This window comes from Mytilus galloprovincialis, chromosome 11, assembly GCF_965363235.1.
Source record: "Mytilus galloprovincialis chromosome 11, xbMytGall1.hap1.1, whole genome shotgun sequence".
NCBI classification, from domain to species: domain Eukaryota; kingdom Metazoa; phylum Mollusca; class Bivalvia; order Mytilida; family Mytilidae; genus Mytilus; species Mytilus galloprovincialis.
This window is the reverse complement of record NC_134848.1, coordinates 43,512,147-43,535,296: the sequence shown is the minus strand read 5'-3', so window position 1 is coordinate 43,535,296 and position 23,150 is coordinate 43,512,147. Positions and strand designations below refer to the sequence as shown.

Genomic DNA, 23,150 nt, shown 5'->3' with positions numbered 1-23,150 from the left:
CGCTGCCAGGCGACACAACAAGGTCATTTAGTTAATATTATAAAAATAAGTTTTTAAAGATAATAATATGAAATTTCATATTTACCATATGTTGTTGCCAGAATGTAATCATTGAGTATCATTTGTAAAAAGAATAATTCATACCTTCAGATATTTTGAGCATTTCTATTTGGATTCTTATCTGCATGTCAAATCTTGTTTCTGACCCTTTACCACTGGCAAAAATAGTTTGGAGAAGCTTGTCAATAACTCCAAGGAAGAATCCGAAACTTTGTAAAGCAGACGGAAATATCTCTAAACAAATAATTGTTGAGCCGTCCGCAACAGAATGTATGCAGATGTCCTCGCTGGTATGATGTCGTAACCTGTCTTCGGTCGTACTTTTGGGTGGTAGGTTTTCTCCTTTGATTGTTAATACATGTGAAGCACTTCCAGCTAAAATATTTACAGGAATGTAAACTACTATTATGGTATGCACTCATAATAATATTTATCAGCACGGATAACAATAGCATTTGTATTGCAATGGATGATGTATCCAAGGAGTTTATGTATAAAGAGTTTAATATTGGTAACGAATAACATCAGATTACATCACAATATATCAACCTGTTACATTGCTTGTATTTTAAAATATTCTGAGAAAGACTTTGAACTGTCAACTGTTGTATCATGTAGTATCTAATATAAAACATTCTCACATGTTTGATAACTGTATCAAGGTTTTGTTCACTTTGAAAAGATACAGCACAACAACGTATACCAACATGATTTTAAATTTGTGTTATCCTTACAGCTATTATTATGATATTTATATGTATAATTATTTCAACAAAAATAAAAGATCTATGTTATTATTAATTCTATACAAATTCAATGTCATTTGTATGTTACTATTCATTTGTAATGTATGTGTACCTTTACTTGTTGTACTTGTTTTCTTTTCGCTTGTTACAAGTAGTTTCTTGAAGCTTTCAAACAGTTGTTGAAAAGAGTCCAGAATTTCTAGAATAAAGGCAAGTAAAACTGGACATTTTAAATAAAGGAAATTTTAATAATATAAATTACAACCATATGTCAAGAATGATTTATACTAAGAAAAGGGTTGCCAAATATATTGGCGATATAAATAATTTCTATAAGAAAAAAACAACTGATGCTTTTTGTCGAACTTCTACTTAATATGCCGCATGTATTTCCTCATTTGTGTACAATCACTTGCATATCAACGAAAAACATCAGTTACTGTGCTTGTCCTGATGTTTCTTATTATTATGAAAAAGAAAGATAAGTTTGAATGGCCTAAAAGTATTTTGCAGGACACTATTTCTCAACAATGCTTTGAATGAGTTGAATATCATTTGACAATATGTATTTAATATTATACATTCAACATGAGATTAACTGTGCATAAATAGTATTAATAACGAAAAGTAAAACATCACTTTTGCAATGTTTTAAAACATAAAGTATATTATGCAAAGTATTTTACTTTACCTTCCAACCTTCTAGTGATCTTTATATTTTGTATATCATTTTCTTTTAGCTTAACTATCTCTTCATGAAGTTGTTGTTCCAGGTCAAAGTTAAAGGCCAAAGTTATTAGCGTGTCTATTTTTTCTTCGTACTTTTGCCCTCCAAGGTCTACACAGGTCTGACGCATGTCTCCCCAAATTTTATTAAATTCTTCAGTTCCTACATAACAATTAGAAGAGTGGGAAACAATCACATTTTTTGCAATACGAATTCTATCAATGTTTGCAGACATACTTCGATCATCAACGTCCGGATCTTCCCCCCATCCATTCTGATGCGGACAAATCGTACCAAGATTTCGCAGTATTATATATAATAGACTCACGTCAATATCAGAAAAATCACCCGTGTATTTTGAATCACCATCTGGATATAATAAATGTACTTGAGAATAATTGAGTAATGGTAATAGTCTTGATTTCATTCCGTTCAAGGCATATCCATAGTCTGCTCCAGGTAATCTCCCTTTCAGAACGTCCACCAGAACATCTTTCGCAACACCTTTGATCAACAAGACTAATTTAAAATAATTGTGCAGGTCTATTTTTCTCTGTTCTCCTAAAACTAAAGAATGTTATGTATAAACGGTGTTGTGACGACAGTCTTATATGTTGTTTGTTTTATTAATGGTTATATGTATTTATAATTATCGTATGCACACATTTTTGAGATGATTTTCCAAAACAATGCTAGGAGTGTACGGGTGACATTATCAGCAAAATTGAGGAAAATTTACTTTTTACATACTAGTAATAGATTTAGAAAATTTAGAAAGCTTTTTATATCCCTATGTGTTAAGAGGCCTCTATAACCATATGACGTAAATAAAAATCGAAAATGCTGAATACGAAAAGACTGATTACAGTTGAAGCACCATGTTGGCGTTCAAAATTTTAATTTTCGACTATGGTGCTCTTAATAAAGAAAGACTTCTATGATGGGGAGCAAAAATTTTAACATACCTCACAATAACAAAAATCATTAAAGGACGATATCAAAAATGTAAAATTGTTCATTTGTGTTTAAAAAAAAAAGCAAGTATAATATCTACAGCAGTTTAAATTCAAATGAATCTTTTAATTCATCTTATTTAGTTTAGTCCAAGCCAGGTTATAATTGTTGTGAAATACAATTTAATTGTTTCTCTTTTTACTAAAAATTACATTACATTCTGCATTTTGTTCAAATCGTAATAAACTTAATTCGTATTGTCTACGCACACTGCAGTATTTTATTTCGCTATAACCAACTTGAAAATATTGTCCCAATCACATGTATTCCTTTCTCCATAGAGTTATTTACAAGAAAATCAACGTAAAACGGTATGGCTCCAGATAATGTTCTCATGGTCGAGTTTCATACTTTTGAAATTTATTTTGTTTTACATGTCTTGTATTCACTTACCATCTACTTTCACTGACGAAGATTGTGGTTTCACATCAAAAGTCTAAAATGAAATTAAGTGCTATTAATATAATTACTATGTAAATATAAAGTTGAAACCAAAGATATATGAAAAACGGAATATTACAAAACAATTAGGTGATGAATTATTTTTAACTATTTAGAGTATCCAAATAAACAGTGTAACCAAAACCCCACTTATTGTTAGCTTACTTACGACAAACCAATGTCAATAAAAATAATCCCATAAAGAATAGATACAAGTGTGAATATTTATTCATGATAGAAGATATCCACGATTCGAATCTTTTGATAAATACGCATTTAAACTGTAAATAACTTAAAGGCCTCTGCATAATAAACTGTCCAAATTACTATCTGTTGTTAAATTTAATTCGAAGGCCATAACTCTGTCTGTTATTTTATGAAAATTAAGCTTCTATCGTAGTTACAGTATTACTATGACTATATGGCAAAATTTCTACAAACTTTAAAGGATTAATGATTTGTAGACCATATACAGGTTTTCTTAGTATTTTTTATCTGCAGTTGCTGGGCAAAAATTGTAAACCCTACCATTAATATGGCATAGAAAGCACCATTTATTATTCAGACTCTTTATCTGTTGATTATTTAGGTCGTTTACTTGCCATTTCATTGATATTAACCCGACATTTTATCAATAAAAAACTCGGCAAAACTTTAACAAAACGACATTTTAAAGATTCAGAGTTGCAATGAAACATTTAATTTCGTTGATGTCAGATTATAACAAGGTAAAGAACGAATACAAAAAGTAATTCTTCATTTGAAATTATCTAAATATACAATAGTGTAATAAAAATTCGGTTAGAAACAGTGCCGAATAGAATTTATTTTTTACGGACTATGGATATTGTTTAAAAGGTCACATTCATTATACATTTTAAAAGTACTACAATTACAACTTAATACCAACGCTGTAGTCATGATATTTTTAAAGAATAATCAACATCAGAAAAGAAATCAAAGTTTAATAACTTATTCTGACTGATCAATTTTTCATATTTCTTCCCGAAATTTAAAATTAATCTAATCGAATTTATATGTCAGTGTTGGTTAAGATATTTAAGATTAAGGTCGTAGTAAGATCGCAAATGTCGCTGTACCATCGTAGCGAGAGTGTAGTGAAAACGTGATTCTATTCGGAGAGACTGCGCTACGATCTCACAGCGACGTTATTACAACCTCACTACGACCATGACGTTCTCACCGCGACCCAACTACGCTTCCACTACGACCATACCACGTTTACACCGCGCTGTTCAAGACCACAGTACGATTCTAGCACGCCCTTGCCGTCTTCGTCACGCTCTTTTTACGACATCGCTACGTTCATACTACGACCATCATTCTCATTGTCATTTTCACATAAAATATATCAAATCTCTTCAGGTTTTGTTACTCTGTATGTAATTAGGACTTGTTCATTTTCTCTTACGGCTCAACCCTGCTTCTCGTTTTTATATAGATTAGACCGTTGGTTTTCCCGTTTGCATGGTTTTACACTAGTAATTTTTGGGGCCCTTTATAGCTTACTGTTCGGTGTGAGCCAAGGCTTCGTGATGAAGGCCGTACCTAGACCTATAAAGGTTTACTTTTATAAATTGTCACTTGGATGGAAAGTTTTCTCATTGACACTCATATTACATCTTCCTATATCTATTGACACATCTGTGTCATCTCTGCTATCGTACACTAAAATATCGTCATTTGAGCTTGATGGACCAGCAATAGGTTGTAATGTAAGTTGGATTGGTCGGTCCGACATCTCTGCTGGATCAGGATTCGTTACTATCAGAGCTCTCTTTGCCTATCATCAACCCCTACCACCACGCTCACGTGTTTTAGTAGATTTTGGTGGCATGACTGTATTGTTTCTGAAAAAATCTACGTATTAATCAGAAATAGAAGGAATGGAACTGTATTGATATGGAACACGATAACATCGTTATTGCTGAGAACGTAGTTAGATCGTGGAATGAACGTAGTATAATCGTCGTCAGGACGTGCTATAATCGCATTTGAAGCGTGGTATGACCGTGTTGCAATCGGATAACGCGTGGTATGGTCGTAGTGAGAAAGTGGTGAGCGTAGAAAGATCTTGATAAGCGTAGTGAGGTCGCAGAATAAGCTCGGTGAGAACGTGGTATAATCGTATCGGGATCGTTGTAGAAGCGTAATGAGGACGTAGTAGCATCGTAAAAGCAACGAAAATTTATATTTTCACGCCGCTCATACCGCGACCTCACCACGATCTGAATTTATTTTAGATCGCGGTGAGCGTGTGGCGATCGTGGTCTAGTGGGACTGGGATTTAACCTCTCCTTTAACAGTCTCCTGAACAGCTCCATGCACGAGTTTGGAGTCGTCGAAATCAAATGGTCGTCCCCTTACCAAAAACTAATGAAAGAACGTCATCAATAGTCTAAGAAATTATTATACTTTACATCATAACTGTAAACATTAAACTGTAACAACTAATATTCTACTGGTACAGCATATTTAATGAAAAGTAAAAACACAAAAAATCTGAACTCCGAGGAAAATTCAAAAAGGAAAATAAAAAATCAAAAGGCAAAATCAAAAGTCCAAACACATGAACTGACTGAATTATTTCAAGCGTCTAAGAGAAAATGGTTATACATTCTTTATATGCCTGTCCACAGTCAGGATCGCTCGGAGTCAATATTTGATTTTTCATCGTTGATTTATGTCTTGTCATATTCATATTTTGTAAATATTTTTGTTAGGTCGTTAGTTTTCTTAAATGAATTGTTATAAACGTTTTCATGTCGTGGCCTTTTATAGCCGAACATACTGTTTTTGGTTCTTCTCATGTTTGAAGGCCGTACGGTTGCCTATACTTGCTCACTTCAACATCTCCTTATTGTTTTATTATACAACGAGTTTTATTTTCATATTAACATTATCTATGATCAATAGAAATAAGGTAAGGTGAGATGACACCGTGCTACTATTCCATATACAAAATATATTTGACCGACTACTTATAGTACGGTATCTGAGGTACAGACTTGACCACTGAATCTTAACCTTGTTCTCTGATCCAAATAATGAGCTCGAGGTCAGTTGAGGCATGTCTGACTCACATGTAAACATTTCAAAGATAGTATATATTAGTCCCCAAATATAGTTATTCTAGAAATCATGCAAAGTTAAACATTTACATGACGAAAAAATCTATACAGTTTTTAGCGTCACTCAACAATGAAAATGAGGCCAAAGACAATGATTATATGATGACCCGAAATTTCTATATACAAAGTATGAGTCTTCTAATTCCTCCGCAAACTAAAAAATGAACCTATAAAAATACTTTAAGGTGTTGCCGCCGCCAACATTAGATTGAATTATATATGCCCCGCATTCTGACAATTGACATGAACTTTCTAACCTAAAACTGGTCTGTTGGCAGTGTTACAGTGGTCAATGAAACTTAATAGCTACTACTAGCTTCGGCCAGTTAATTTGCTATGTTGTTATCTTATTAAAATTCTGATTTATATTAACTCGCGTGCTTGCATATTTAAGCACGTATGAGGATAACGAAATCCGAGTTCTATATATTAATTATATCAAAGTTGTTTACATGCATATCAACGCCGTTCATAACCCTCTTTTTGAAGTCGTTAACTTAAGGTCAATTGTAGACCACGTTATGCTCAATAAGTCGTATACTGTACTTGGTACTAATACTCAATAAGTCGTATACTGTACTTGGTACTAATGCTCAAAAAGTCGTATACTGTACTTGGTATTTATGCTCAATAAGTCGTATACTGTACTTGGTACTTATTCTCAATAAGTCGTATACTGTACTTGGTATAACATGGTAAGTGTGTAAAATCGAGTGATTAACCTATTTCTAATTGTTATTTTGTTTCCATAACCTTAGCAGAATACCTCCTCTTTTTTACCGTTTGCACATTTTTTCTAATTTTATAAAGGAAATGTATATTCAGACCTGTTCATTCAATCCACTCTTAGTTTATATAACACAAGTTTTTGAATTAAGAACAATTTGATGTGCTTCCATACTCACGCAACTTATAAATGTTAATACTAAAACAAAACATCTCTGGTATCGAATCTCAAGTAAAAATTCTGAATTTTTAATTTTACATAGGTCAAGGTCTATGTTTAACAGCTGAATGAACATTGTAAATGTGCATCCTATAAGTACAAATGTCAATCACGAACCATATTTGTCAACAGAAACATCAAATTAGTCCTAAATATAGTTTAAATAATTTGGATTATTTGAATTTATTTTCCTATAAACGTGCATATGTGGGGGCAGCATACTGACTAAACGTTACTTAGCCTTATCTTTGAAATTTTAACTGTAATCTTAGTCATGATTTTTTTTTAAATATGTGACCACTGTAAACAACGACGACATCAATAATTCGTTCAGGCTTGTCCTCCTGTTTACAATGATATAAAATACAGCCGTGTATTTTTAATCAAAATCTAACAAGTATATTGAATGAGCACCCTACTATTACCTTTTTAGTCATTGAACTTTTTTAGCTTACAGAAAATCGAACTTAAATACCTGTTTGCTGCAAATAGACTGGCAAAGATCCAAGTGTTTTCCTGTAAAATAACCATTAATAATAAAAAAAAGTGTGTCATGTATTTAAACCATTGCTCTTATTTCATCAATTTGGTCAATGTGAACAATTATTATCGGGGAGATTAGAATGTTAGACTTTCAGTTAATGTTATAATGTATAATTGCACGTTTCCAAGATGAGACATTTTTTTAAAAGTAGGGAATTATTGAATTTTTAATAGATTTATCTTAGTGTAAAAAAATATTTTAAACCTATAAAGTTATTGATACTAATTTATGTTTCGGGAATTTTGGGATTTGTTAATTAAATTATACATTTTGGGAATTTGTAATTATGAAGAATTCAAAACACATAGTGTTGATTACAACAAAGAAGACATTCTGCATACTTTAATGCTATAACACTGAACACAAAAGACATCTGATAAACAAACGTTCTTCTTTGTCTGCTCTATGATCGGGTTGTTGTCGTTTTGACACATTCTCCATTTCCTTTCTTTATTCAATAACGTATACTCAATATGTCAAATTGTCCCTTGTCTAGCGTTTAACAATATCATTTTTTTTAATCCTATCGTTGAAATTATAGGCATTATTTATATGTGTCAATTTGGCTTTTCGGATAGGATAATAATTGCTATAAGAACTTCTAAAATTCATTGTTAGAACTTTTTTCGTTGTATGAATTAAACTATCTATCAGAAGGATTTAAAAAAAAAAAGGTTCTTCTTCTTTCCAGGCTTGGTTGTACCATTTGAATGCCTGTTTTAGTACCAAATAATGTGAATAATACAATAGTATTGGAGTTCAATTGAATAAGTGTTATATTAAAAAATGTCGATTTTGATTATTGGTAATATATTATTACAATTAATGGTAACATTTCGAGTTATAAAGAAAGCAAATGCTTAATCGTCCGATTTTTAAAAGGATATTGCAAATTCAATGTTTAATCTTCTTTAATTTATTATTTCTAAATACCTAGCACGATGTTTTTTCATCTACATAAATTATAAATCTATAACATCATACATCTAGAAAATCCAGAACGATAAATAGCAAAACAACACATCTAAAATTTATACGCATACGTACTTGTAGCTTCAAATATGGCAAGAGGATAAGAACCTTCTATATATTGACCATTTGGTAGCACCACTGTTGTTTCTCTTTCTAAAAATTAGAATTAAATACTATCGAATACACATGTCTTTAAGCGTTTTGTATCGTTCTGTGTCGATAAAAATACTCTGCCACGTCCGGTCTGTATTTTTGATTGATTGTTTTTTTAAATTTAAAGCTTTTGTTTATTCAAAGCAGGGTTATTCATTATACTTGGAACAACTTTCCTAAAAGAGGGGTCGGGTCGACTTACTTTTTATAATAAAGAAGATAGAAGTCTAGGAATATAACAAAATAACCTGGACATGTTTTGATCATATAATACCAGATAGATGTATTTTTCTATGGGAAAAGTTTCTTCAAAAAATATTAATATATGTCTTTTTGTACTAAGAAGTGGTTTTGAGAACAAAACAAATTTTTATCACATGAAATTGAACCCTCATTAAAGGGATAGACATTTACATTGCAGGGTAAACCCTCCTTTGAGTGGTTGTTCCAAACCTTTTGAATATATTTCTTTATAACGACAGTTTTCTTTTCCTGACCATCGTATATGACACGTGCGTCGCCAAAACGAAGTACCCTCTCAAATCAATTATCTATAACAAAGTGGAAGGAGAAAGTTTAAAGTCGGCTTTTGTTTGGTTTTGAACATTTTTCGTCATAACAACAGTTTTCCTTTGCAGACCATAGTTAATAATAGAAGGAGAGGAGACGTCAAAAGATTGCTTCAAACACATGCGTCGCAAAGTTGTTAATAAATCCTTTATTAATCAGCTGATTATTGATTGTCTGTTAAAATCTTCACGAGTTCATGGTGAATTCAGAGTATTGTCTGATCAGATAATAATAATTAGAACATACTCACCCCTTCTCGTCCAATGAAAATTCAGTGTTTTGCCCTCTAATTTTCATAGTACATGGTTTTCCATGCACTATGAAATGCTATACATGAGTGACTTTTCATTGTCAGTTATTTATGAAAGTGAACTCTTACTAGTTGTACTAACGAAGTGTTCAATCCCATAAGGCATTTTCCTTGGGAAAATAGCATACTGATTAAAGATGAAAGAGCAAAGATTAAAATTAAAACCAAAATGAATTTTGCAAAATGTCATGCATTTTCTAATGGAACACATATATAGAATACACAAAAAAAATTGGTAAGGATAAATAAAATGATATTTATTTAATTTATAGACCTTACATTTGAGGAAATTATTTTCTTTTTCTTTCAAAAATACACAATACCAGACTGCTGATATATAAAGCAAAAGATTGGTTTCAGAGAAACACAATACATTTAAATTTATCAATTAAAAGTAGGCATTTAATGTTGAATGGTCTGAATTCAAATATTCATACAGAGAGTTTTATATTTATAAAAAAAAATCAAATTTCAAAAAGGGGTTTTTCATAGCATTGTGTTGCTTTTTAAAATAAAAAAAATCTAAAGATATATAAGTATTAAATTTTACCTGAAGCAGAAGAAAATCAATTTATCATTCACAAACTATGTCATTGCTATTTCAGTTCATCCATTGAAATTATCATTACCTATGTTTTATATTAAGTTCATTATAAAAAGTGAACTCTTATTTAGGTTTGAATATTACAATGGGAAAGGATAGTTTTGTAAGGTCACTCGAAAGTGTGAATATGTTCTAAATTGGTCAGACAATACTTGGTCATGTTTTATGAAGATTTAAGCCCTCGGCTTCGCCTTGGGCTTAAATCTTCATAAAACATGACCAAATATTGTCTAACCTATAATAATAATCAGAGTTGAAAACACTTCCATATATTTAGAGTTTTGATTGATTAATGAGCGGTGCTCATTCTCAATCTGATACTTTATTTGCAATGATTGACTTTAAAATTCTTAATGAGCTCATCATAGATACCAGGATTACATTTTTATATTTACGCCAGATGCGCGTACAAAAGACTCATCAGTGACGCTCGAATTAAAACATGTTTAAAAGGCCAAATAAAGTACGAAGTTTTGCCAAATACAGCGAAGGTAATCATTAAATTATTGTCTGAATATTGTCTGTCTGCCCTTGTTGATTAATTGATCTGCTTGATAAATAATCCGTGAGGAATCTGTCAATGAGATATATGTAACAACAGCACAAAAACAAACCCAGTGAATTTTTCAAATCGGGCATTTTGTATAATCACTGAAATATATTCATTTCCCTTTTACAGATTTATTGATTAAATTCAGAGAAATTTTCCAAAAAATTTGATTCTTTTTTTTGTTTTATTTTATTAATGTGCTCCTGAAAAGTATAAATCAATTGGTATCACATTTTATCATATATACATCTTAAATATATATTGCCGTCATAAAGAGGGGGATACATTTATTGAAAGACTTACAAGAAATTGATTGGTTTTGACTATGTGATCCAATGGCAAAGGAGTAGGTCCGGTAAGGGCCGATTTTGGCCCCAAATTTCAGTTTCATCTAACGAAATATTTAGGACACTTTTTAAACACTTAAGTGTCTATTTCAATTGATTCGATTAGTTTATGTAAAAGATTTTAACTGATTCAGTCATTAAAAACGCTCCGATTGAAGGCTTAAATATGAAAAATCTATCAAATATGCCAAAAAACGTCACTTTTCAGATGGTTTTCGTCAAAAATGAAAGTGGCCGCATCCGTGTTCATCCTCAACCTTTATATATGTTATGTATTATCATCAAATACAACTTACATTTCAATATTATGAATGAACACGAATGCGGCCACTCTAATTTAAGACGGAAACCGTCTAAAATTTAACTAAAATGCTATAATTGTGAAGATTTCAGTAATTAAGCATGACTTTATGATGCTAGTACACGATATATGTACATTGTATTGTCAAAAACAGCACATATTTATGTAGCAGAAGCATTCTACTTTCCAAAAAATAGCTAAAAGATTACATTTTCACAATTTTGCAAAACTGCTTAATTTTGGGGTCAAAAAGGGGTCTTACTGAACCTACTCCTTTTACATATTATGACATGATACTTTATATTTAAAAAGCAATAAGTGTTGTATTTTAAATTTGCAACGTATACAAAGACATTTACACCCACAAAATAATAATAATAATAAAGACAACCGATTAACTTTGTTTGTACTTGCATTTCTATGAATAGGTATAACCAAGCAAAAGTAAGCCACCTTGACCATTTTTATATGCTTTACGTACATTGGTCATATCTCAGATAGATTTATTTTATCACAAAATAATAAAACTTTAAACAAGGTTTTTTCTTTTCTACTTTTTCATATTCTAATCAAATTATAGGGAAATATTTGTTTATTGTACATTGTAGGTATGAATACCTCAGTGTGCTGAGACTGTAAAAAAAATATCGTAAAAAACGGTGGATGTCACACAAACTTATCTTGCAAAAATAGGTAATTGTATTAATATCCGTTCATATGCCCTTTTCCATCATTGTTTCTGTACGATAATTTTAACTAGATGTGTTTATTTTAAAATATACTTTCAAATCATATGTATGTTTATCACCATATATTAATATCAATATACAGTTGATCTTCCTCATATGGGTCTAGGTTTCGGAAATTTTCAGGAGGGTGTGTGGGAATCGAGAAAAACATATCTCAAATATTAACTTTGATATTGTAATCAGGATGTAACAAAATCCCTCGCAATATTTTCAGTGATTCTATAAAATCCCTTACAATTTCAGAGATTTTACAAAATCACGGAATGTGTAAGTGATTGTACTAAAATCACTAAATATTCAAGAAATTTTACAAAATCCCTAATTTAACTATTTCACTGTGATGTATACACACAGATCAAGCGCTTAAATGCCTACAGTGTCGCTGATCAACTTATAGTCTGATTTTTTTTCATGATATATGGATGTACTTAATGAATTACTGCACCATGTAGTGTCCGTTGATTTTCTGTGTTTTTTTTTTTTTTGTGTCTGTTTTTTTAAAGTTGGTGTGGTGTGTTATACTGTGCAATATTTTTATAACGATTCCTGTCAAATCTCAATTGTAATTTTTCTTGTTATAACATGTCATTCCGGTAACACATTTCCGGTGAAATAATACAAAAACGATCGAATTTTTAACGTTAATCCATCAGGTTTCCTTAATCGTTTCACAGGTCATTTTCCGAAGAACTAAGATTCATTATTATTATTGCATATTCCATTCGCAGAATGAAAAAGATAACACACTACGATCTATAATCAATGAAAAATAACTGTAAACATAATCAAATTCTCCCAATTATTTCCCTAACATTATTTTAACATAATTGTAATTAATCGCATACTAATTTGTTTTTTGAAAATCAAAAACAAACTTACCACATAAAATCCTTACAGCATACTGTGTTTCTTCTGCTTTGATGCGTTTTAATTCCCTGATGACACTTTCGCGAAACGCCACATCCTGTATCGAAAAAAGATATATTTAAAATATAACAATGTATCGCTAATTATTTATTTCCGGGATCAATAAATTATCTGAGGTCAATCCTCGTTGGATAAAAAAGAGGGACGAAGGATACCAGAGGGACATAGATTCCTGCTCAACATGTGGCACCCGATGTGTTGCTTATGTTATTATCAATCCGGTAAATAGTCTATTTCGGTAGGTCACATTCGGGAAAAGGGAAGGATATTGCAGTTACAACATAAGGAACATATCCGATATCATCTGTGAAATAAATTACATAATTAATTCAGTGGAAATTTACTTACAGATCTATGCATTTCCTTTCAACATTTCATTGTTGAGGGTTGCTGCTTACAATTAAGCTATAGAACCAAAAGTGGTGTAGTTGAAATTATCCATTCAGAAAATTTACGGACACAGTTGGTTTACCGTTATAGAATATCTGCTTCACAGATGACGTCGGAATGTTCGTAACCACAATCCCGTCTTTTTCTCTGATTGTGACCAATTGAAATATACTTATCACCTGGTTCGTACCATGAACACCACGATGAGTGCCGCATGAAAAACAGGATATTCCTATATTTCCGGAACATATGATCTCACCGAAGTTTTGGTGGGGTTTCTGTTGCTTCGGATCTAGTTTCATATGCTGTGTTTTGTTACTTATGTTGCAAATATAACTAGAGGCTTTTCAGAGCATGTGTCGCTCATTTTGGTCTATGTGCATACATGTATTAAACAAAGGACACAGATGGATTCATGACAAAATTGAGTTTTGATGATGGTGATGTGTTTGTAGATCTTACTTTACTGAACATTCTTGCTACTTACAATTTTATCAATCTATAATAAACTTGGCCCTTTAGTTACACAGAGGAAAATATTTTGTAAAAATTTACAAAAATTTACCAAATTAATGAAAATTGTTATAAATTGACTATAAAGGGCAATAACTCCTTGAGGGATCAACTGACCATTTTGGTCATGTTGACTTATTTGTAAATCTTACTTTGCTGAACATTATTGCTGTTTACAGTTTATCTCTATCTATAATAGTATTCAAGATAATAACAAAAAAACAGCAAAATCTCTTTAAAAATTACCAATTGTGGGGCAGCAAACCAACAACCCATTGTCCAATTCATCTGAAAATTTCAGAGCAAATAAATATTAACTAGATAAACAATTTAACCCCTCTTCAGATTTGCTCTAAATGCTTTGGTTTCAGAATTATAAGCCAAAATCTACATTTTACCCCTATGTTCTATTTTTAGCCATGGCGGCCATCTTGGTTGGTTGGTTTCTAAACTAAATACTCCAATAATAATTGTGGCTAAGTTTGGTAAAATTTGGCCTCGTAGTTTCAGAGGAGAAGATTTTTGTAAAAGATTACAAAATTTACGAAAAATTGTTAAAAAATGACTATAAAGGGCAATAACTCCTTAAGGGGTCAACTGCCCATTTTGGTCATGTTGACTTATTTGTAGATCTTACTTTGCTGAACAATATTGCTGTTTGCAGTTTATCTCTATCTATAATAGTATTCAAGATAATAACCAAAAACGGCAAAATTTCCTTAAAATTACCAATTCATGGGCAGCAACCAACAACGGGATATTAGTGCGGTGACAGAAGTGTAAAAAGTCGTCTAGATCGCGAGTTTAATCTCCCCAAATAACACACGGCTAAAAATGGTCTTAACTTAAAGACAAATATGTCTTCTTTAGTTTTTGCCCTGTCGTCAGAATTTTGTACGGTCACATTTTTCTAAAAAGTCGTTTTTATGACTGGTAGTATATTGGAGAGTTTCAACCCCCCTTTTTCAAAATGAAAAAATGTGTATGTTTGCTTACATTTAATTGAAATAGTTTTTCCTGAAGCTATTCTTATATGTCAAAATATTCTATTCGGTATTTTATTTCCTTCTAATCAATAAAATTTGCGAAGTTTAGACTATTTAAAATTGAAGTAATTTTAATTGCAAATTCAGACTCAAACTTTAGTTTCTTCTTCATAGTATGAATAAAAATTATCCCATAATATTTTAATCACTTGCCTTCCGTCACTTGTTGTGTATTAGTCAATAATTTGCTCTCAAATGATATATGAAATAACTACCTTTTTCGCTATTATATACACATATTTTCAATGAAAGTGCAATGATATATGCCACATAATTTGTTTGTATATGTTTATATTCTATGTTTTTTCGTTATAAAACATCAAATATACTTTGTCAGAAAAGTCTTATTGTAAAATCAAAATAATTGACGGATAGTTTCAGTAAATATTCCGTGATATGCAAAGTCCTTTGCAACTTCGCTCCATTAAGTCCAAAGAAAAGACAAAAGTCTTTAAATTTTATGCAGTGCATAATATGCCAAAAAAAAAAAAACTCGATTGAAATTTTGAATCAATTTACCAGTTTAGGGAAGTCGATTTGTGTATCTGCATTGCATAAAAGATTGGATGAGGTGTTCATGCCATATCTGTTAATTTGAAGAACTCCGTGCAGGCAGTTTATCATCGTTCATACTACAAAACTTAAACAAGTAAACATATGTGTTCCCCCTTTTAGAGGCTTCTAGTCTGATATTTAATGACGACATACAATTATCTGACTGTTAATTGTCCCTCAGTTTCGGGTATTTGTACACGTTCTAGAATGCAGTCGTTCAACTAGAGCGCATGTATATTTTGTTGCAACAAAACATTTTAGAAAGATAAAAAATTATTCAAGTTTGAATCAGATGAGCGTATTAAAAATGTTTCATCCGTGTCAGATAAAGTTGAAATAGTTTCCCGTCAATCTTTTAAACTTCAGAATAAGAATAAGAATAAGAATAAGAATTTTATTAGTATAAAATCCAAACAATAGGATTGTTACTAAAATATACGACAAAAACAAACAAACAGACAGTGGCATATTAAATACAAAACGATAGTCATTAAACACTACAAACATGTAGCATTGAAAGAAAAACAAAAAAATAGATTATTAGTATTAATTATAATACTATTTTTGACAGCATGCCTCCTCTTTAAAATTATCATCAATTAAAATATTATGCTTATGTTACAAAAAATATGTTATAATATATATAACATTATAAGTTGAGCCATCAATTACACAGTTCATATATTGACATTATAATTGTTTCTTTCATTATACATTTCACTTATGTAGTTAACAATGATAAGTAAAATATCACATTCTTCGCAGGAAAATATAAATTCAAATTTGTTTTCTTCACTCATTGAATTAAAACAGGGGACAATACTAGATACTTCAAGCACTCTGTCATTTTGGTTGCATTACAAATTATTTCCTTAAAAACGAAATAAAAAAAATCCAAACTCGTGGAAGCAGATATCTCAGAACACGATACTACTTTTACTAATTTTAATTTGGCTATTGACGATTTATTGGTCATTCCTCATAACACCGTTACTTGATACATATAGATCACTTCTTCCCGCTGATTCTAATTTAAAATATTCTAAATGTAAAATGCAGTCTAAGCTCATTCATTTCTATAGAAATTCAGTTGTCAAACAACTTTAACAAGTTCAAGGCAAATATAACGTAATATTTAGTAGCAAAATAACTATTTATGATGCCATATAAGCTTCTAGTCAATTGAAAACTGACCCCAAAATCTCAATGTCAACTGTAATAGATACAAATAACGGACAGATATTAATTTCATTCCGCTGCAAGTTTACTTAGAAAAGACATCGAAACTCTAAAGAGACTACCCAACTTCGGATGAATTGTCTCTTCCTTCTTAATTCAGTCAATGCCTTCGTAGTTATTGCAATTCATTCTATGGTTACTCAGTGAAACTGTATACAGCCAAGATTTTTCTCAGGAAATGGCACCAGAGAAATTGTGGAAATGCAATTGTTGAGGCAATCGTTTTTGTTTTACTCTTTTTCATTTAGGATTGGCTTTACAAATGTACCATGAGTTTGGTTCAAAACACCTTGTTGAAACATTGAGTGCCAAAGGATTTTATGCTTCTAAAAGTAAAGTGCGACGCTATCCAATGTATTGCCAACCATGCAATTGATCGAATTCAAGATAGTGTGTACGTCTCGTATAATGTTTCCGCAGCATCTTTGCAGACAAGCATATGGATGTCATCACACCTTCCTAACCCCCCTTTTAGATCTCTGTTAAATCTTGGATGAATTGATAGCCTAGGGATGGATTGAAGCTGGTATGTTTTAGGAACAAATGTCTTTGGACTTCCTACAATATCTTGTCTGTACTTGTAAAGAAAAACTCAAAATAACGTGTTCGCTTTCAGCAGAACCTTTCATTTGCAGACCTGTTGCCATGAGTGAAATGTGTAGAAATATTAAAACACGTCTTGTGACGGTTGATGAAAATGAAGATGATGGAGATAACGGTTGATTTGGTATAAAGCTTGTTGCACTGGTACACATGGTTCAAGCCCCGAGATTAGGGGAGTGTTGGCGTGCCCTTAAAAAAGTTAAACCCCGCCACTTTCTGTATGTGTCTGTTTCAAGTCACGAAACGGTACTGCAGTGTTTGTCGTTTGTTTCTCTATACTATATTTGTTTCTTTCTTATTTATTTTGTACATTAATCATGTTAATTAGGCCGTTAGATTTTTGTTTGTTTTACATTATTCATTTCGGGAATTAAAGACTATGCAGTATGAATTTTACTCATTGTTGAAGCTCGTACGGGACCTATAATTGTTTTATGTCTCATTTGGTCTCATTTGGAGAGTTGCCTCATTTGCAATTATATGACATCTTTTTTTTTATATGGAATACTTTTGAAGTTTGTAGTACGTTGCAAGGGAAAAAAGGGGGGATATAGTTACAAAACCTATAATGTATTCGATATTAACCAGAGTTAAATACACGATTACAAAAGATAACACTATGGTAGCAGTAATAATTGTGAAAAAAAACAAAAGCAACGAGTAGTCTATAAAAAAACCTGAAGTATTCGCAAATTCAATATGAGGTCATATTTGACTGTAGTGTTTAATGGCTTTGGTTTGATACCTCACCCACTATGACAGTTTAAAAAATAATTTTAAAAGTATTGTCCTGCATGACACTTGATTTTTACCTGAAATTTATATTTTTCATAAGGTTAAGGTGCTCTAAACATTTTATAGGTTAAAAACTTGATTTTTGAAGTTTTATTTATAAAACGTCGTTTTAGGAATTTTTTTGATAAAAAAAATCTCAATGATTAAGGTTTATGTATAATAACAAACATTACTAAAGACAAAACAGTATCATTTGTATTTAGAGTTTAGAAATAGAAAAAAATGCCAAAATTGAAACCCTCCCAAATTTTCACAGATTTTTACATATGACCTTTGACCTCAATTTAAAAAAAATGTGACCATATCAAGTCCTGACGATAGGCATATTATTATAGTACACGATTTTTTCTTTCCAATGATATATTATGTAGGTGTGTGTTCGGTGGGGAGATTAAATTCAAAAAAATCTGCCTTCAGTCACCGCACTAATCCGATTCATCTGAAAATTTAAGAGCAGATAGATCTTCACCTGATGAACAATTTTATACCTGTCAGATTCGCTCTAAGTGCTTTGATTTCAGAGTTAAAAGCCAAAATCTACATTTTACCCCTATGTTCTATTTTTAGCCATGGCGGCCATCTTGGTTGGTTGGCCGTGTCCCGGACACATTTTTTAAACTAGATACTCCAATGATGATTGTGGCCAAGTTTGGTTACATTTGGCCCAGTAGTTTCAGAGGAAAAGATTTTTGTACGACGGACGACGGACGCCGGACGCCAAGTGATGAGAAAAGCTCACTTGGTCCTTTGGGCCAGGTGAGCTAAAATTAAGAAAATATGATATTATGGCCAACTAGACAAATCTCTACAAGAGACCAAATAACATAGAAGTTTAAATTATAGGTAATAGTATTGCATTCACCAGAGAGCAATACCCATACCGTATAATCAGCTACGAAAGGCCTCAGAGTGACAAATGTGGAACATGTTTGTGAGCACTCAACTCTCCTTATTTTTGGAAAATGGCGTAACAACACAACATAAAAATTTGTAAATAATAAGTTGAGAGAGCCTTATAAGAGACGTGACACGTTTTTTTTTAACAAATCTCAACACGTTTCGTACAATTTCCCTATGCAAACCTAATAAATCGACGTTTTTAGGTCAAAGAATCCAGCGTTTGTCATAACCAATAATTTTGAATACGATAACGATCGCGTGACAGTGCTTACGTCATAGGTTACAAGCCGAGAAAATGTCCCAAAAAGGGATGATGGCGATCACTTTTCTGCACAACTACACTATGAACAGTATTGACAACACTTACTGATTTCTGACAAACAAAAGACAATTGACCTAAGCAATTTTATCCATTGTGTATGTTAACAAACCAAGAAAAAGACATCAGTTCTGAAAGCAAAGAGTCCAAGAAGAGTCTTATTGATAATCGATTTGTATGGAGTTTAGTCTGTTACAGTAACAATATAGGTACGCATCAGAAGTAGAAAAAAAACAATAGTAAAAGTCAAATTAGGAGTTCGGAAAGGATACATTTTAACTTTACTTTTATTTTAAAACTGAAGGACTTTTAAAATGTAGGAAATATCATTAAAATTTATGATTATATTTTTTTTGGTTTGAAACAATGCATCACACCATTTCTGATTATTTTTGTCTCACAGCTGATATAGACAGGACATATTTTATTGCTTTGGGGAGTCAAATAATAATTGTACAACTTTCTCCCCTGTTCTGTCAACATTTATTGGAGACTGTTGTTTTTGTGATTATATTTTTACACCTATTACATACTTTACTATGTGAAAGGTAACAATGCACCTGTAGTGTGATTTAGTCATGTGTAATGTTTAGGGATGTCCACGAGTACTCGAGTATCGCTTGGTAGTACCGAGTATAAATTACCAATATGGTACTCGACTAGTCGGTCTCCTGTTAGAATATTGTTGCTTTCTTAAGCTTAACAAGATTTTTTTCTTATTGAGAGCGCCTCCCGTGAAATAAAATATTTATCAAAATAAATAAAAATACGAAGTCGATTCGAATGTTTGCGTTAAACTGTTATTTGAATTTCCTCCAAACAGAGGTAGGATATATAAACAAATGCACTCAGTATTATTAGTATTATTACGTAACTTTTATATAGCGCCTATCTAGCAAACATGATACTATAAGCTCTTAACATATAACATTGAAGGAAAATATATATCACAATGCATACAATAATAGCAAACATATATATATATATATATATATATGTATATATATATGTATATAGCCGCTAGATTAAAACTGACGAGGAAAGGTAACACACGGCCAGCGAAAGCTCTTTTTTTTTTGAGAGCCCAGGTGGTCGTGTGGTCTAGCGGGACGGCTGCAGTGCAGGCGATTTGGTGTCACGATATCACAGTAGCATGGGTTCGAATCCCGGCGAGGGAAGAAACAAAAATTTGCGAAAGCAAATTTACAGATCTAACATTGTTGGGTTGATGTTTAGACGAGTTGTATATATGTATATATATATATATATATGCTATTATTATATATGAACATAAGAATGAAACAGAAATTATCTGTATTCCAATGCTTACACTTTAACCTAATCTTAGTCATTCAGCACCTCTGTACCATCAGCGCATATATTTTCATCAGCAGAACTGTTAGTTACCTAATATAGTTGAGAAATCACATCGTCCCCGAAAAATTTGACAAAATAATATTTTAAATAAAATCATAGTCGTGGACCCTGTGTGGACACTTAGAAAATGATTAATGCCATCAGTAAGTTCTAATCATCACCCTTTGCTGATCATTTTTTTACAGTTCCAAAATACTGTTATTTGAGTACTAATAATCATTTTCTTTAGAAATTAATTTCAATTAAAAACTAATTGTTCAGAGAACAATTGAAGGTCTTTCCGACCATTATCAGAACAAATGCAATAGGTCTTTCCACAGAAAAGGGGAAAGACCTAATTAAAAACCAATTGTTCGGAGAACAATTGAAAGTCTTTCCACATGAAAGAAATTTTGAAAAGAAGCTAGTTACTTTAAACTGATGTGATACATAAGGAGTTTCCATATACTTTTGAGTGAAATAAGGGAGATAATTTGCTACTTCCACAATGTCACTTCCGGTTGGCTTTTTCATGGTCAACTGTCTTGCAACGTAATGCTAAAAGTCCCATAGCTTTATCATGTATACATATGAGGGAAAAGCAAAGGTCAGAATCTAGAACGTCAATTTAACCTATGACCTTGAGTTGAATTTCAAGGTCATAAACAAAGGGCTTCAAAATAAAAGACAATAGATCTTCATTATATATGGTTAATGCGTTATATCACTTTATGCCTAATTTTTAATATAAGAGGAAAGAAAACTCCAATGTAATGTTAGCTTACCCTTTCATCCAAATTTCATGTGTTACGACATGTCGCAACTTACAATTTAGTAAAAATGTGTTGTTGTCGATATCTTATACGGATTTTGAAAAGAATTGAAAATACGCCAAAATTAAAATATGACCTTGACCTCTGACCTTGACCTAATTGTCTTATTTTTGGATCAAGAACCTCAAATCAAAAGATCCTAGGTCGCTGTCACTTATGGTTTACAAAATAGGAATGCATATCACTTATATCACATGCATAAGGGAAATAACTCTCATATAGAGTGTTCATAACGCTTCTGTCAAAAAAGGACAAATCATTCGAAGGATATAACAATCAATTTTATAAAATAAATTTGTCGCTTTCTTTTGTGGTTATGGATGAGATGTAGTCACAAGGAAAACACTGTTCGGGGAGATAATTCTTACAAAGAAAATTGTTCATCTTATTAAAATTTAAAAGCGCATGAGCTATACGATACAATATGAGAAATATCTAAGCGACATATTGCGAATCAAAATAAGCCGGAAGAAAAAAAAGAAAGATAATTAAAAACAAATTGTTCAGAGAACAATTGAAAGTCTTCCCACATCAATTTTAAAAGTTATTAAAAGAAACTATTTCCTTTTTACTCAAAGTTAAAATTGGCATCCAATCATTAGTTTCTTCATACTGATACGATAAAGTTTATGTCACTTCCGGTCTCATATGATAGCTTTTTTTACACTGATTCCAAAAATTAATATACATTTATATATACTTTTGCCGGTAAACCAGAAGATAATTGGACACTTCCGGTTTATCCAAAGTCATTTCTAGTCTTTAGTTAATGTATCTAAATTACAAAATATATATATTCCGAGTTTTTTTTCATAAAAAATTGCAGAAAAGCTATTTCCGGTTTTCTCAAGGTCACTTCCGGCTGTAATTTTTCAAAGTCATTGTTAAAGGTCATATTGTTTTATAATAAACCAAGTTGAAGTAATAATCAATTAACCTTATAATAAGACATTTCAGGGGCACTAACTCCTATAAGATGCCATTAGATTGTATCAGACCAAATGTAACATATATATTACCATAAAGCAATCATTTTGGACTTGTTCTTTTATACATATCTCTTAAAGTGTTGGAGAAAATGCAAAATCAAGGAAAAGTCACAGTTGAGAACTTGACCTTGACCTTTCACCTTGACCTCATTTTCTAAATAAGGACATAGGGGCCTCAAATAAAAACATTCCTGGGTTATACAATTAACGATTGATAAGTTAATAACTCATACCGACAAATTTATTTCGTAAAGGTAGTCCACTCAGAGAACATTTCATCGAATTGCTTCGATTCAATTAGCCAAAAATTCTTGAGGATGTAATGAACAATTTGTAAAAGAAATTTTGTTGATATCTTTTTTGTTATGGTGGTGATGCACACATATGATAAACAGTAAATAGAGAAATAACTCTTACAAAGAAAAGGGTTCGGCTTAGCAGGGTGAAATATAAAAGCGCATAAACTATACGATACAACATGAGAAATATCTGAGCGACA

The 23,150-nt window shown here is 31.7% G+C and overlaps 1 protein-coding gene across 1 annotated transcript in view; it reads right to left on the bottom strand.

Moving 5' to 3' along the window:
• The window catches only part of LOC143052217 (uncharacterized), an 82,336-nt gene that overhangs the window by 41,764 nt on the left and 17,422 nt on the right, over positions 1–23,150 (bottom strand). Inside the window, exons 3-9 of the mRNA XM_076225207.1 lie at positions 13,066–13,150; positions 8,678–8,755; positions 7,562–7,602; positions 2,941–2,983; positions 1,498–2,100; positions 919–1,005; positions 145–435 (exon numbers count right to left, since the gene is read on the bottom strand). Coding sequence (XP_076081322.1) covers positions 145–435; positions 919–1,005; positions 1,498–2,100; positions 2,941–2,983; positions 7,562–7,602; positions 8,678–8,755; positions 13,066–13,150 — 1,228 coding nt within the window. The remainder of the gene's footprint in view (positions 1–144; positions 436–918; positions 1,006–1,497; positions 2,101–2,940; positions 2,984–7,561; positions 7,603–8,677; positions 8,756–13,065; positions 13,151–23,150) is intronic.